The following is a 12,419-nucleotide window of genomic DNA, read 5'->3' on the forward strand; positions in this document are numbered from 1 at the left end:
TCTAAAGACTACTCTTTTCGTCCATTACTTACTCTTGCTGTCATTGTAAACCCCGTTTTAGACATAACGCAGCATCTCATGACAGAGTTCCCCGTCGAAGTTGTCGGCACTCGAGTGCGCATGCGCGTCCTCGTCGGAGGATGCGTATCAGCAGCGTCCCTCAGTTGTCCCTCGTTTTTGTACATTACAAAGTGGAAAAGTAGACTTGTGTTGTATTATTTATATTAAATAATTTGTACATATATATATATATATATAGAAAGGAGAAGAAGACGGCGAATCTCACTCCTAGCTCGTAATCGCTCGCGTGTCACGTGTAAAGTAGAGAGCGTTCAATCACACAGCGTGATCCAAGTGATCCGTAACGCGCGAATGTGCAACGTGTAATAATATGTGTCGTCGTCGTGTTTCGCATTACCCGTCGCGGGTAAACGCCAACAGGCTGTCTACGATATGTGATATAACACACCGATACCAATCGTCTTAAACTTAATGCTAATTAATTTATGTGACTTTCTCAATAAAAACTTCTCTTTTGCGAGGCGCAATCGCCGATGTGTCGTCAGTGTCCTTGTCGCCACTTCCTGCGAAGACATATCCTTCTTCCGACGGGACGCTATCTTCGAGATCTCGTGAGATCTTGCGAGAGTCTTGTAATACGCGAGTGCGTGTCGTCAAGCGGGTACACTGCACAAATCCGAGCGTGTTGATCTGACATACGCGAGCGTGCAGTTGGCTGAAGCTTTCTTTACGCGTTACTTGTCGGTTGGAGTCACGACATTTAATGCGCTTGAACGCGTTGACTCGGCGTCTTGTTGTGGCGGTAAAATGTTGTACACACACGTCGAGGTGAGTCATGGTGACCCGAGTATCTTTTCGTTCACTCTCAGCGGTGTCAGCTATGGTTTTAGGAAGCTGGTTGCTTTCTCATGGAACAGTAGTCTCTCAATGTAGGTAATTTGATAAGATATTTAATGGGTTTAAAGAAACGTCTCTCGGGTCATTATGACTCAGCCTCAATGACGTCGGGTTAAATGTCTGAACGAATTAAATGACGTGATTTAAGAAACGTGCAAAAAACGCAGCTAATTATACGCTTATGCGTGTCAAATTAACACACGTGAATTTGCGACGTATGATCTCGCGCATAGAACTCCTTGTGGAATCTGCTCTTACTTAAAAAATCCCGAGCCAACGCGGGAAATCAGCGGTGAACAAGTGTTTTATCGAGGTGGAACGTGATATTAGCCGACGTCACGTCATGGGATTTTTCACTAGTCTTTAAGTTCAGAATTTGCAAGCTTATGCGGAGAGAGGGAAAAATGAACGAGACGAAAGTTCCGTTTGAAGTTGTCAGAATTCAGTCCGAGTCACCAAGACTTCCAGTTAACTTGAACGGAATTCTGGCGTTCTCAGTTGAAATTTCGGAATCGCTCATACTTCATTGAAAGATTCGTTCTATCGAACATTTTCCTCCGTAATAGAAATTCGTAAGATCGACTTTCCTCTTCGGGACCTCGAACTCGCGTGGTGCATGAAGACGGATATTTCGCAACCGATTTTGCGCTCGGAGCGAACAATTATTCTTCATCATAGCGACCGTCATTTTCTCAACGAGCCTCGAGGCGACGTAAAAAAAAAGCTATCATATCGATCCACACCGAGAACGGCGTGCAGCGTAGCTGCCAATGAAATCTTCGACCGCGAGCGATGACAGAATCCATATTTCGAACGCGTCGTTATGTTGTGAGTAATTCTGACATGTAGTAATTCCCGAACAATAGCATTGGGGAATTCGCCTTAACAAGCGTCTGGAGCCAATATTGAGACAGACAGACAGACAGATAGAGAGAGAGGGGGGAGAGGGAGGGGGAGAGAGAGAGAGAGAGAGAGAGACGTGGTAATTTTCCCCACGATCGATCAATCCGCAGTTGACGTTGACGGCGTTCACACCTTGGCAGAAGAGCAGAAACCAATCAGAACTCGCACTGGTAGTCTGCCTCTCTTCTACCTCTCTCTCAAAGGAGAGACAAACTATCAGCGCGACTTCTGATTGGATGTCGCCTTTCTACTTTCTGCTTTTCTGCCAAGGCGTGAATCTTCCTTTAATGTTGTCGGAAGGATATCTGCCCGGTTGTCGAAGCTACACGACCGTCGATTGAAAGACACGCGGAAAGCTAGAGGTACTATTTACAGAACTACTCTATGGAACGACTCCTGCTAGCCGTCTCATAATCGGGAGCTCTCATAGAGGGGTGGTCGCGGTGATAATCGCGGCAGTTCCAACGTTGGCAATTGGCCGTCGTCGTTAGTGAACATGCTATTGTCGTAAGCCGGCGGGGCCGTCTTGTCCAACTCCTGGTCCACCTGTCGCTTCACCTCCGTCTCCACAGGTCCGTCCATTAGAAACATGGTGAAGAAGAACATGATGGAACCTGCGGAGTGAAAGAGAAGTGTCAAACGACACCATCAACGCGACGCGAAGCGATTTGATACATTGGTATTATTACGGTGTCGTGTGTCGGTAATTAGCATCGTACGTTCGCGGAAGTCGCCGATGCTGCCGCGTAAAAGGCTGGACGACCGCGATTGCGATCGATCACGCGGCGCTACGCGATACTCACTGATGCCATAGAAGCCGGCGTAAAAGATGTATAACGACTCCCGGAAGCCGATGGCCGTCCTGGTGGGCTCGACGAGGATCGGTAAATTGCCGCCGATGTTGTTCATGACGAACAGGAAGATGCCCACGGTGGTGGAGCGCAGATTCAGCGGCACAATCTCCACCACGATGGCGAACACTATCCCGAACCACATCTCGGCTGCGAATGGAAGCGACGCGTATACGTTGCGAGAATAGTAGATGCGGTCGCGATGTGGTTTATTTCATTGATATCCGAATCGAAGAAATTACATATAAAATATTATATATAATTATACAGGGTGTCTCCCAGTTTAAATGCCGCAAGCGAATATCACGAAAGGTACAATATAAAAGGTACAAAAAAAAAGTATAAAAGGTACAGAAAAACGTTTCAGGCAAAAGTTGTTCGATTTGAATAGGAACATAAGACAGCGACATTATTTTGTTTACAGATGGCACTATTTTCGAGATATTCATTGATCATCATTTTTCTTAAGTGGAAACCCCAATTTTTTATTATATTATTCTTTCTACCAATTTATTTTCTTAAATAAGAAAAGTGATGATCAGAGAATATCTCGAAAGTGGCGCCATCTGTAAATAAAGTGATATCGCTGTTTTCAAACCAAACAACTTTGTGTGAAACGTTTTTTTATATCTTTTATATTTTTCCATTATATTTGCCTGCTTTTGCATTCTCTAATGTAATTTGCCTTTGTCATTTATTGGGTAAAGAGTACTATGCTTTAAAGAAATCCTTAAAAAAAAGTATCTTTGCTCTTGCTCGGGATGTAAACAAACATCTATTTTCTTTCTTTTATACACACTCTTTACCTCAAGCAATTGTTTACCAAATATTCTTGTGAACAGTAAACAGTTATAAAGAACCATCACAAAGTTTTCGCAGTACGATAAGAATGACATCGTATTGTTCTAATCAAGAAATGACAGAAATGTATTTCATGTATGGCCGTGCACGAGAAGCAAATAAGTCATTTGTTTTGATTAAAATAAATAATTGTTCGTAACTACGACAACATTAATTTTTCGACCTATGTCCGTTAGGACTTTATTTTGCCCTATTTTGTGAACATTATCTTAAAATCCTTAAAGTCTTGAATCCCTTTTCTTAAACATTCTATATAATTATATATAAATTATATAAAATCATATATAATTATATAGAAATCTGTATAAAATCATACATAATTATATATAAATTGCATAAAATTATATATATAATTATAAATTATATAATGTAATGTATATAATTATATATGATCCATACATGCATTTGTCACTATATGGTCATATGCAGGGTGTCTGGAAAATCGTCTGCAATACTTCGGGATTTGGGAGGAAAAAGAAGGAAAAAAAACTATATAAATATAGGTTCGGAAATAAGTCGTTTCTGAGTTATGGCAACATTATATTAAAACAATAATAATTTAAATTTTGATAAAGTGTCTTATATCATTGATTTTGTTACTTCGATTTCATCCGTAACAGTTCTAACATTAGTTCTAACAAGGTTATGCTCAAATTTTTCAAGTACTTCTTTCGTTACAACATCTACTCTAGGTCTGCCTTCTCGTTCTCTTTTTTAATGTTTTTTTTAACCAAATTCTCTCAAGGTTCTGTCTACACTTTGGAAAGACTCTCTTCCCAGTACATATCAATTTAGAAAAGACTGAGCATATAATCTTCTTACCTCGGTAGCATTACCTTAATCCTTTAACGCCCGACTTTTTTATAAGTGTTTTAAGAATAAAATTTGAGTTTTTTTAACTGAGACTATAAGTAGTGATAACCAAAAAAAATATCAGAATTTTATATTGGTTTTCTTTATCGTTCGTTTTTTGTTTATTGGTAAATATGACTTGGGTTCTAGAAGCATATACGAAATGAACAACCTATACAGAGAAAAATGAAGGGTAATCTATACGACATAACTCTGATAGTCAGCTTGACATTTTTGAGCTGAAACTTTACTATATTTGTGAGTGAAGTTTATCATTCAGAGCGTCAAGCTTACTATTTCAGAAGAATATCTTATAGATCACCACTTAGATAGTCAATCGTCCCTTCATTTTTCGCCGCATAAAAAACTGTAGGTCACCAGGTTTCATGAAAATAGGTTGATTTCTTGATTTTCGTGTCCACCATATTGGATTCGCCATTTTGAATTTCTGTATTCTTTTAATTTCACATTTTGCATCTGAGAAAGCTTCCAAATGTATAAAATTATAAGAGATACCAATCTATTCATTTATAGTGCACTTCTAGATGTCAGTAACAATGCTAACTATACCTACTTGGAATTTGACAAAACATGTTATCATTGAAACTGAGCTAAAAAAAGACTAAACCGAATCTACATACAATCTATATACCATTTTTTAGAAGAAGAATTCACCTTTACAGTGGTGCAAAGAAAACGAAAATATCTCCTTTTTTGAGTAAGTTATGGATTCTTAAATGCGTTTCTAGTAACTATAGTTATCAATAGGCGTTAAAGGGTTAAGCAGGACCATACATAAGATGCATGTCAGCTAATTCATTAAAACTCAAACAATCCATTGTTGATTACAGAAAGATTAGATAGAATCTCGAAGTATTTAAGATAAGTAAGGTGTTGCTATTAGGTAAATCGGAAAGTTCCATCCGTTTAGCGACAAGTAGCTATAGCTAGAACTGTCGTTAACCTGTAATGTCGAAACGAAGCTTAATAGTTTGTTTTGACATCTGTCAATAACATTCAGTACATAAAAGTATACGTTTGCATCAATAACATTGTTTTTCACTGCATCGAAAATGTCGGAATTTGAGTCAAATAAGCGTCATTTGCGCGAAGTGTTAATCTTTTGCTTTAATTGGAAGAAAATTGCAGCTGAAGCTCATCGAATGCTTGTAGAAGTTTATGGTGATAATGCTCCTTCCGATAAAACATGCAAAGAATGGTTTCGACACTTTAAAATTGGTGATTTTGATGCAGAGGACAAAGAGCGTTCTGGACGGCCAAGAGTATTCGAAGACGAAGAATTGCAGGCATTGGTGGACGAAGACCCATGTCAAACGCAAAAGCAACTTGCAGAAGCATTAAATTGTGCTCAATCTATCATTTCCGATCGTTTGAAAGCCTCAGGAAAGGTTTACAAGGAAGGAAAATGGGTCCCATATAAACTGAAGCCAAGAAACATTGAAAGGCGGAAAACCACCTACGAAATTCTGCTCGCTAGGCAACAAAGAAAGAGGTTTTCACATCGCATCATCACTGGGGATGAAAAATGGATTTATTTTGACAATCCCAAACGTCGAAAAACTATTTGCGATCCCGGCCAACCTTCAACATTGACGCCAAAGCGGAATATCCACGGAAAGAAGGCAATGCTCTGTATTTGGTGAGATCAAAAGGGTGTGCTGTACCATGAGCTGTTGAAAAGTGGTCAAACAGTCACAGGGGATCTCTACAGAGAACAAATGATCCGTTTGAGTCGAGCATTGCACGAAAAACGACGAGAATATGAAACGAGACAGCATAAAGTGATTTTGCTTCATGACAACGCTCAGCCTCATGTCACAAAACCTGTCAAGGAAACGTTAGAAGCACTTCGCTAGGAAGTGTTACCTCAGGCGGCTTATTCACCAGACTGTCCCTTCCGACTACCACTTGTTTCGGTCGATGGCACACGCACTTGCTGACGAATGCTTCATTTCTTATGAAGACGTCGAAAAATGGGTCTCTGACTGGATAGCCTCCAAAGATGAGTCATTCTTTCGCCACGGAATTCGCTTGCTAACCGAAAGATGGGAAAAAGTCATCGCTAACGATGGACAATACTTTGATTGATGTACTTTTTCATTTTGTTTCTTAAATGAAGTCATATGTTTTACGAGAAAACGGACGGAACTTTCCGATTGACCTAATAAATAATAATTTGGAACCTGTGCAAAACTGTCTTGAATGAGTGAATAAAAAATGAAAAAAAAAATGTACTCTGATTACAAACTCAAAATGAAGCTGGAAATAAACTTGCTTTCTACAGCTGCTTGCTGCTTCTGAGCCTTTACAATTGACGCTTGTAAAACTCAAAATTAAATATCGCTCTACTCGGCTCGAAATTTTCATAGCTGCATTCGACTTTAAGTAAGTGTTCGATTTCATAAATTTTTATCCCATATTCCATACAAAATTTAATAAACATATAAAAATAGTGGAAAATAAAATTAAAAAGATAAAAGAATCTCAACAAAATTTAAAAATGCGACAAAATTTTTAAATTAAAAAAACAAAAATGGATTACATTATATGAATTACGATATTTTTAATATAAAAGTGGCTATAACGAAATAGCTAATATCGGAAACGACTTACTTCTGGACTTATATTTATATGGCTTTTCTTCTTCTTTTTGGATCTCGAATTACTTTCCGAAATTCTGCAGGTGATTTCCCGGACACCCTATATATTAGGTGTAGTAAAAAGAAATCCATTATTTTTGCATGAAATTGAAGGCTTTAATTACCATAGTTAGAATGATCCGATTTAGATCAAATATGCGCCGTTTTGTTCGATAACTTGTTGCCATTTTGAAGGTAATTTCATTATGCCTCTCTCATAGAAGCCCTCGTCCCTATTGGCAAAAAATTGAGACAGTCGATTTTTACAAGCCTCTCTTGAAGCGAATTTTTCACCAGCAAAATTGTTCGCCATGGACAGGAACAGATGGTAATCACTTGTTGCCAGGTCCGGACTATAAGGTGGATGCATAAGAACCTCCCAACCAAGCTCCCGGAGCTTCTGGCGAGTCACTATCGATGTGTGTGGCCTGGCGTTGTCCTGATGGAACACAATTCCTCTCCTATTGGCCAAAGCTGGCCGCTTCTGGGCGATTGCTTCCTTCAGACGGTCCAATTGTTGACAGTATAGTTCCGGGTTAAGAGTTTTGCCGTAGGGGAGCAGCTCATATTAGATAATTCCCTGCCAATCCCACCAAACACACAGCAAAACCTTCCTGGCCGTCAATCCTGGCTTGGCCACCGTTTCCGCCGGCTCACCATGATTCGACCACGACCGTTTTCGCTTGACGTTGTCGTAAGTGATCCACTTTTCATCACCAGTGACCAACCGCTTCAGAAATAGGTCGATTTTGTTGCGATTCAGCAGCGATTCGCAGATGGAAATTCGGTCCATAAGGTTTTTTCTCGTTAACTCGTGTGGCACCCATACATCGAGCTTCTTTTTGTATCCAGCCTTATTCAAATGGTTCCAAACGGTTTTTTGTGCAATCTTTAGCTCTTGGGCAATCGAAACAGTGCTTATATGACGGTCGGACTCGACAATGTCCATGATTTTATCGATATTTTTGACAATTGGCCTTCCAGTGCGTGGTGCATCTTTGACATCGAAATTACCGGAACGGAATCGACGAAACCAAAATTGCGCGTGATTGGCTGTTACAGTATCAGGACCATAAACACTATTCACATTTTCAGCCGCCTGGCTTGCGTTTTCGCCTTTATCGAAGAAAAACTAAAATATAGCGTATTTTCTCTTTGCTAGTGTCCATCTTTGACGCGCGCTCAAACAAAACTGAGTCAACTAATCACAAAACTGTCAGAAAAGTTTTTTTAGTACGAAATCTCATCTTTCTGACGCCTAGTGGAACCCGATCGGACTTATACAACGCGAGATACAGATAACTAAAGCCATCTATTGGAAAAATAATGGATTTCTTTTTACTACACCTGATATAATCATGCATTTATACATGTACACACACATTGAGAAAAACGTTGAGTCAACTGAAGAGAAGAAAAAACGGTTTTAGTCAATCATACGGCATTATGCGTTGCCATAATTTGCAAAAGTTACTTTCAACAAGACTTGTGCAAATACAATTATGCAACAGCATTTTTTCCTCGTGGACATGCATAATTAGATATGATTGTGTATGGCCATAAAGAAACAAAGTTCACATATAATTATTTTTCGTCGCGATTCCCGTCAAATTTTTATCTAAATCTTATCAGAGGTATGATTGACTTGTGATGAACGCGGATTTGCTGCCGCGTGTTCTTTCGGGATTGCGGAGCTCGCGTTAATTGATTCCCGCCATAAAGTTACTCCTTACCGAAGAAGTAAGAGAATCCTAACGTGATCATGGCCCAGAGAGGATTAAAGTATACCGAGCCGAAGGCAGGCGGCGTCGCGATTATCTGGCTGATCGCCAAACAGGCCACGCGCGACCTGATTCCCATCTTCGCCACGAACTTGTCGCTAATTACCCCACCGACCACGACGCCGATACTGCCGATGACAATCGTCACGGCGAACAGCAACCAGCCGAAGTCGTAGTCCGGGAAGTAGTCTCTATAGTAGAGATCGCAATTGTATGCGAAGCACATGCCACCTGAAAGAAAAAACGTTCATGATTTAATCCCATTCGCGTAGCATCACGTGCGATCAAGAAAAACAAACAAAAAGAAAAAAAAAGGAAGAATTGTAACGTAGATAGAAAACGAGTCACTGATTCGTTGTCGCGACGAATTGAAGAGAGACGCGAGCTGAGGAGATTAAAGTCTTTATGACCTTGCGATTATTCTTGCGTTTAGGTACTTGCAGGAATCAAAAAATTTATATATTATATTAAAAAAGTCAGTGGAGAAAGGCTATGTTGACGTTCAATTAATAATGAAATAAAGAGAGCCAATAAGCCAACTTTTAAATGAATTTTTATCAAATAAAAACACGGAAAGGCCCTGCTGATGTTCAATTAATAATGAAATAGAAAGAGCCAACGAGAGCCCACATATAGCACAATACAACAAGAAAAATTGTGCTTCTCACAAGAAAATGTTCCGCAAATGTTCAGTAAATGTTGTTTCCGACGAATCTAAATTTTAATTAGAATATTGTGTCAGACGGAGTTTCCGATTTTCCCCCTTGAAGTCGTCGAATCGAATACACACATGTATGCAGAACTCAGGAGAAAGGTGCGAGATGTGACGATTTAATTAATTCCCGGAGCGACCGCGTGATGTCAGTTGTGTGGTGATTTGAATGGAGTCACGTGAATAATCATGCATAGACGTAATATACCTGGACTGTGCATTCTCCCAAATTTTAAGAGTGGGAGTAGAGCTCATATAGAAAAGGATGCACACTGTTTTGTCTATGCGTTCTCTCTCACATACTCTTGATGGAAGGAGAATAGGGAAGGCAATTGCTAATCTGTACGACAATACAGCGGCTGTACCGGTATATATCTCGAAGTGAGCTGAAGGCATGGTATGTGATCTAAGTTGATCACTATATCGGAAAAAAATAAAAAGACAGCGGCTGCACTGTTGTATAGATTAGCAACTGTTTTCCCTATTTCCTCCCCATCGAGAATGTGCGAGAGAGAACGCAAAGACAAAACAGAGTACATCCTTTTCTACGTGAGCTCTACCCCCACTCTTCAAACACGCATTCTAGGTATATGTGTTTCTAAGTTCTAGGTATTATGTGTTTGTGTAACTAATCCGTGCGTAAACCTCAGGTCGCTAGAGCCACTTATTATTATGACTGTTGCGAAAACAATAGAGGTCTGTATGTGAACTTTGGCGTGAACTCTTGTTCTCACCGTGAGAGGAAGTTTCTCACTCAAAAATCGATTATCCAATTAGATCATCCTATTTATTCAGAACTTAGCCCCTTGTGATTTCCGACCGGTATCCAATTCAAGATTGCTCCAAAGGAACGAAGATTTTCTGACATCATTGATATCTGCTTGTCTTTTGCAGATGCATTCCGGGAAATGAAATTGTCACGCCTCATTACTCGAAGAGAAATGAGAGTATTACAGCGATGCGCGTTCGTCAGATTAGTTCAAGCTCGCTTTAGACTCGCTAATGTACCCTCGATTTGAATCCTTTCGCGTCAAGGTATCACCCTTTACCGCAATGTCTAATGCTGGCGGCGAGGCATAAGAGAATAACGCGCGGTTGCAGTATCACTTTCCAAATCGATACTTGCTTCCCGTCATTGGCCGTCGTCTCCTCGCCGATTGTCTTTCTCGTCGGCTCAGTCAGCGTCAGACCGGTGAGAATGGCGATGACTATACCGATCACGCCGGCTCCGTAATAACAGACTCTCCAGCCCTGCCGATCAACACGATTCGCCATTATTATCATGTGACTCACGTCGATCAGTCGTCCTATAACTCGCGCTTATAAAGGTCATTACACATAAAATTCCGTAAGGACGTAAGACATAAGCATAAGGAAATTGACCAATCCCAATCGAGTATTCAGCTTTCCATAACCTCTCAACTTTTATCCGTAAGATGCAAAATATAACGTTGAAAAAAAACCGTGAGGATGAAATTCTTATACATACGTTTTCTGAATAGCCAGTTACAAATTATCACATGTTTATACTCTTTAGTTTGGAATTTGGAGCCAATATAATGAGGTGAGATTATACGTGCATTTGTTTCGATAAAGTGAATGATCACACAATCAATATTGTAATATGAACGATAGTAAAAAGTTCATGTCGTGAGTGAAAATGTCGACGCTTTAAGTGGTGATTTTGAAAGACAAGGAGCGTGCCGGGCGACCGCAAAAGATGAGTTCGGATGATTTGGAAGCGTTATTGCAAGAAGATTCGATACAATCGAGTATAGAACTTGCGAAAAGGTTACATGTTAATCAGAACATTGTAAATCGATGCTTGCATGAGATGGGGAAAATTCTGAAGAAAGGAAAATGGGTCCCCTCACGAATTATCCGGGAACGCTATTGTCAACCAAAGTCAAACAAGGCAAAGTTACCATTTGCCTTTCGCTGCTCAATAGACACAAACACAAGTCTCTTTTGTGGGCGAATTGTGGGCGGAGACGAAAAACTGGACTTATTATGACAATCGCAAAAGATCGTGGGTAAGTCCCGGAGAATCCTCTACGTTACAGTCAAAACGAAGTATCCATGGTCATGAGGTCCTGTGTATCTGGTAGGACATGTAGGATGTATTATGAGCTGTTAAAACCATCTCAGACTATCACCACGGAATTATATAGTCGACAATTGAAGCAGTTGAATGAGTAATTGATCGAGAAACGGCTATATTTTGCGACAAAGCAAAACAAAGTGATTTTTTTGCAAGACAATGCCAGGCCCCATGTTACATTGACGACCCGGAAAGTTTTAATGGAATTGCAATAGGAAGTCCTAACCCGGCATATTCTCCAGATATTGCTCCATCGGATTCTCACTTATTTCGTTCCAGCTACACAATTTTTCTGGTACTCGATTTCGCAATATATTGAGGAAATGCAATAATTCAACTTCATTCATTCTAAGAGCAAAGACTTCTTTTATCATGGTGTCTATTTTTTGCCTGAAAGATGGCAAAATGTAGTAGATAATGTTTCGATTAAAGATACTATGTCATTTATAATATTAATTAAAAACGTTGTCTTAAAACCGATGAAAACTTTTGCATACCCCTAATAGAATCCGCAGTTCAATCAATCAATTATATAGCATACTTTGTTCTGTTTGATGGAATGGCACACAGCATTGACACTCTAATGATCAGTTCTTTGTGTTCTTCAATGTTTCAGCTAGAAGCCTTGCTTCAATTGTTAGTGTTCTTTATAGCTGTACTGTTAACTAGTGCAGCTGCAAAGAATAGATCATAGATTAAACTTTTATGAATAGGAGGGAATCTTTCGTGTTTGCTATTGATTGAACTTTATGTTTTACGCCAACTGTGTGTCATGGACTT

The 12,419-nt window shown here is 39.8% G+C and overlaps 1 protein-coding gene across 2 annotated transcripts in view; it reads right to left on the minus strand.

The window, feature by feature from the left end:
- Positions 1–402: 402 nt before the first annotated feature.
- Positions 403–12,419, minus strand: part of LOC105184900 (probable glucarate transporter) — a 59,095-nt gene continuing 47,078 nt past the window's right edge. For both annotated transcript variants that reach the window (XM_011144021.3, XM_019842157.2), the window contains 4 exons: positions 10,588–10,789; positions 8,779–9,057; positions 2,625–2,822; positions 403–2,435 (listed from right to left, as the gene is read on the minus strand). In XM_011144021.3, the coding sequence (XP_011142323.1) occupies positions 2,230–2,435; positions 2,625–2,822; positions 8,779–9,057; positions 10,588–10,789 (885 nt within the window). In that variant the 3' untranslated portion in view covers positions 403–2,229. The remainder of the gene's footprint in view (positions 2,436–2,624; positions 2,823–8,778; positions 9,058–10,587; positions 10,790–12,419) is intronic.

Source organism: Harpegnathos saltator, unplaced genomic scaffold (assembly GCF_003227715.2).
Source record: "Harpegnathos saltator strain DR-91 unplaced genomic scaffold, Hsal_v8.6 scaffold133, whole genome shotgun sequence".
In the NCBI taxonomy this organism is placed as follows: Eukaryota; Metazoa; Arthropoda; class Insecta; order Hymenoptera; family Formicidae; genus Harpegnathos; species Harpegnathos saltator.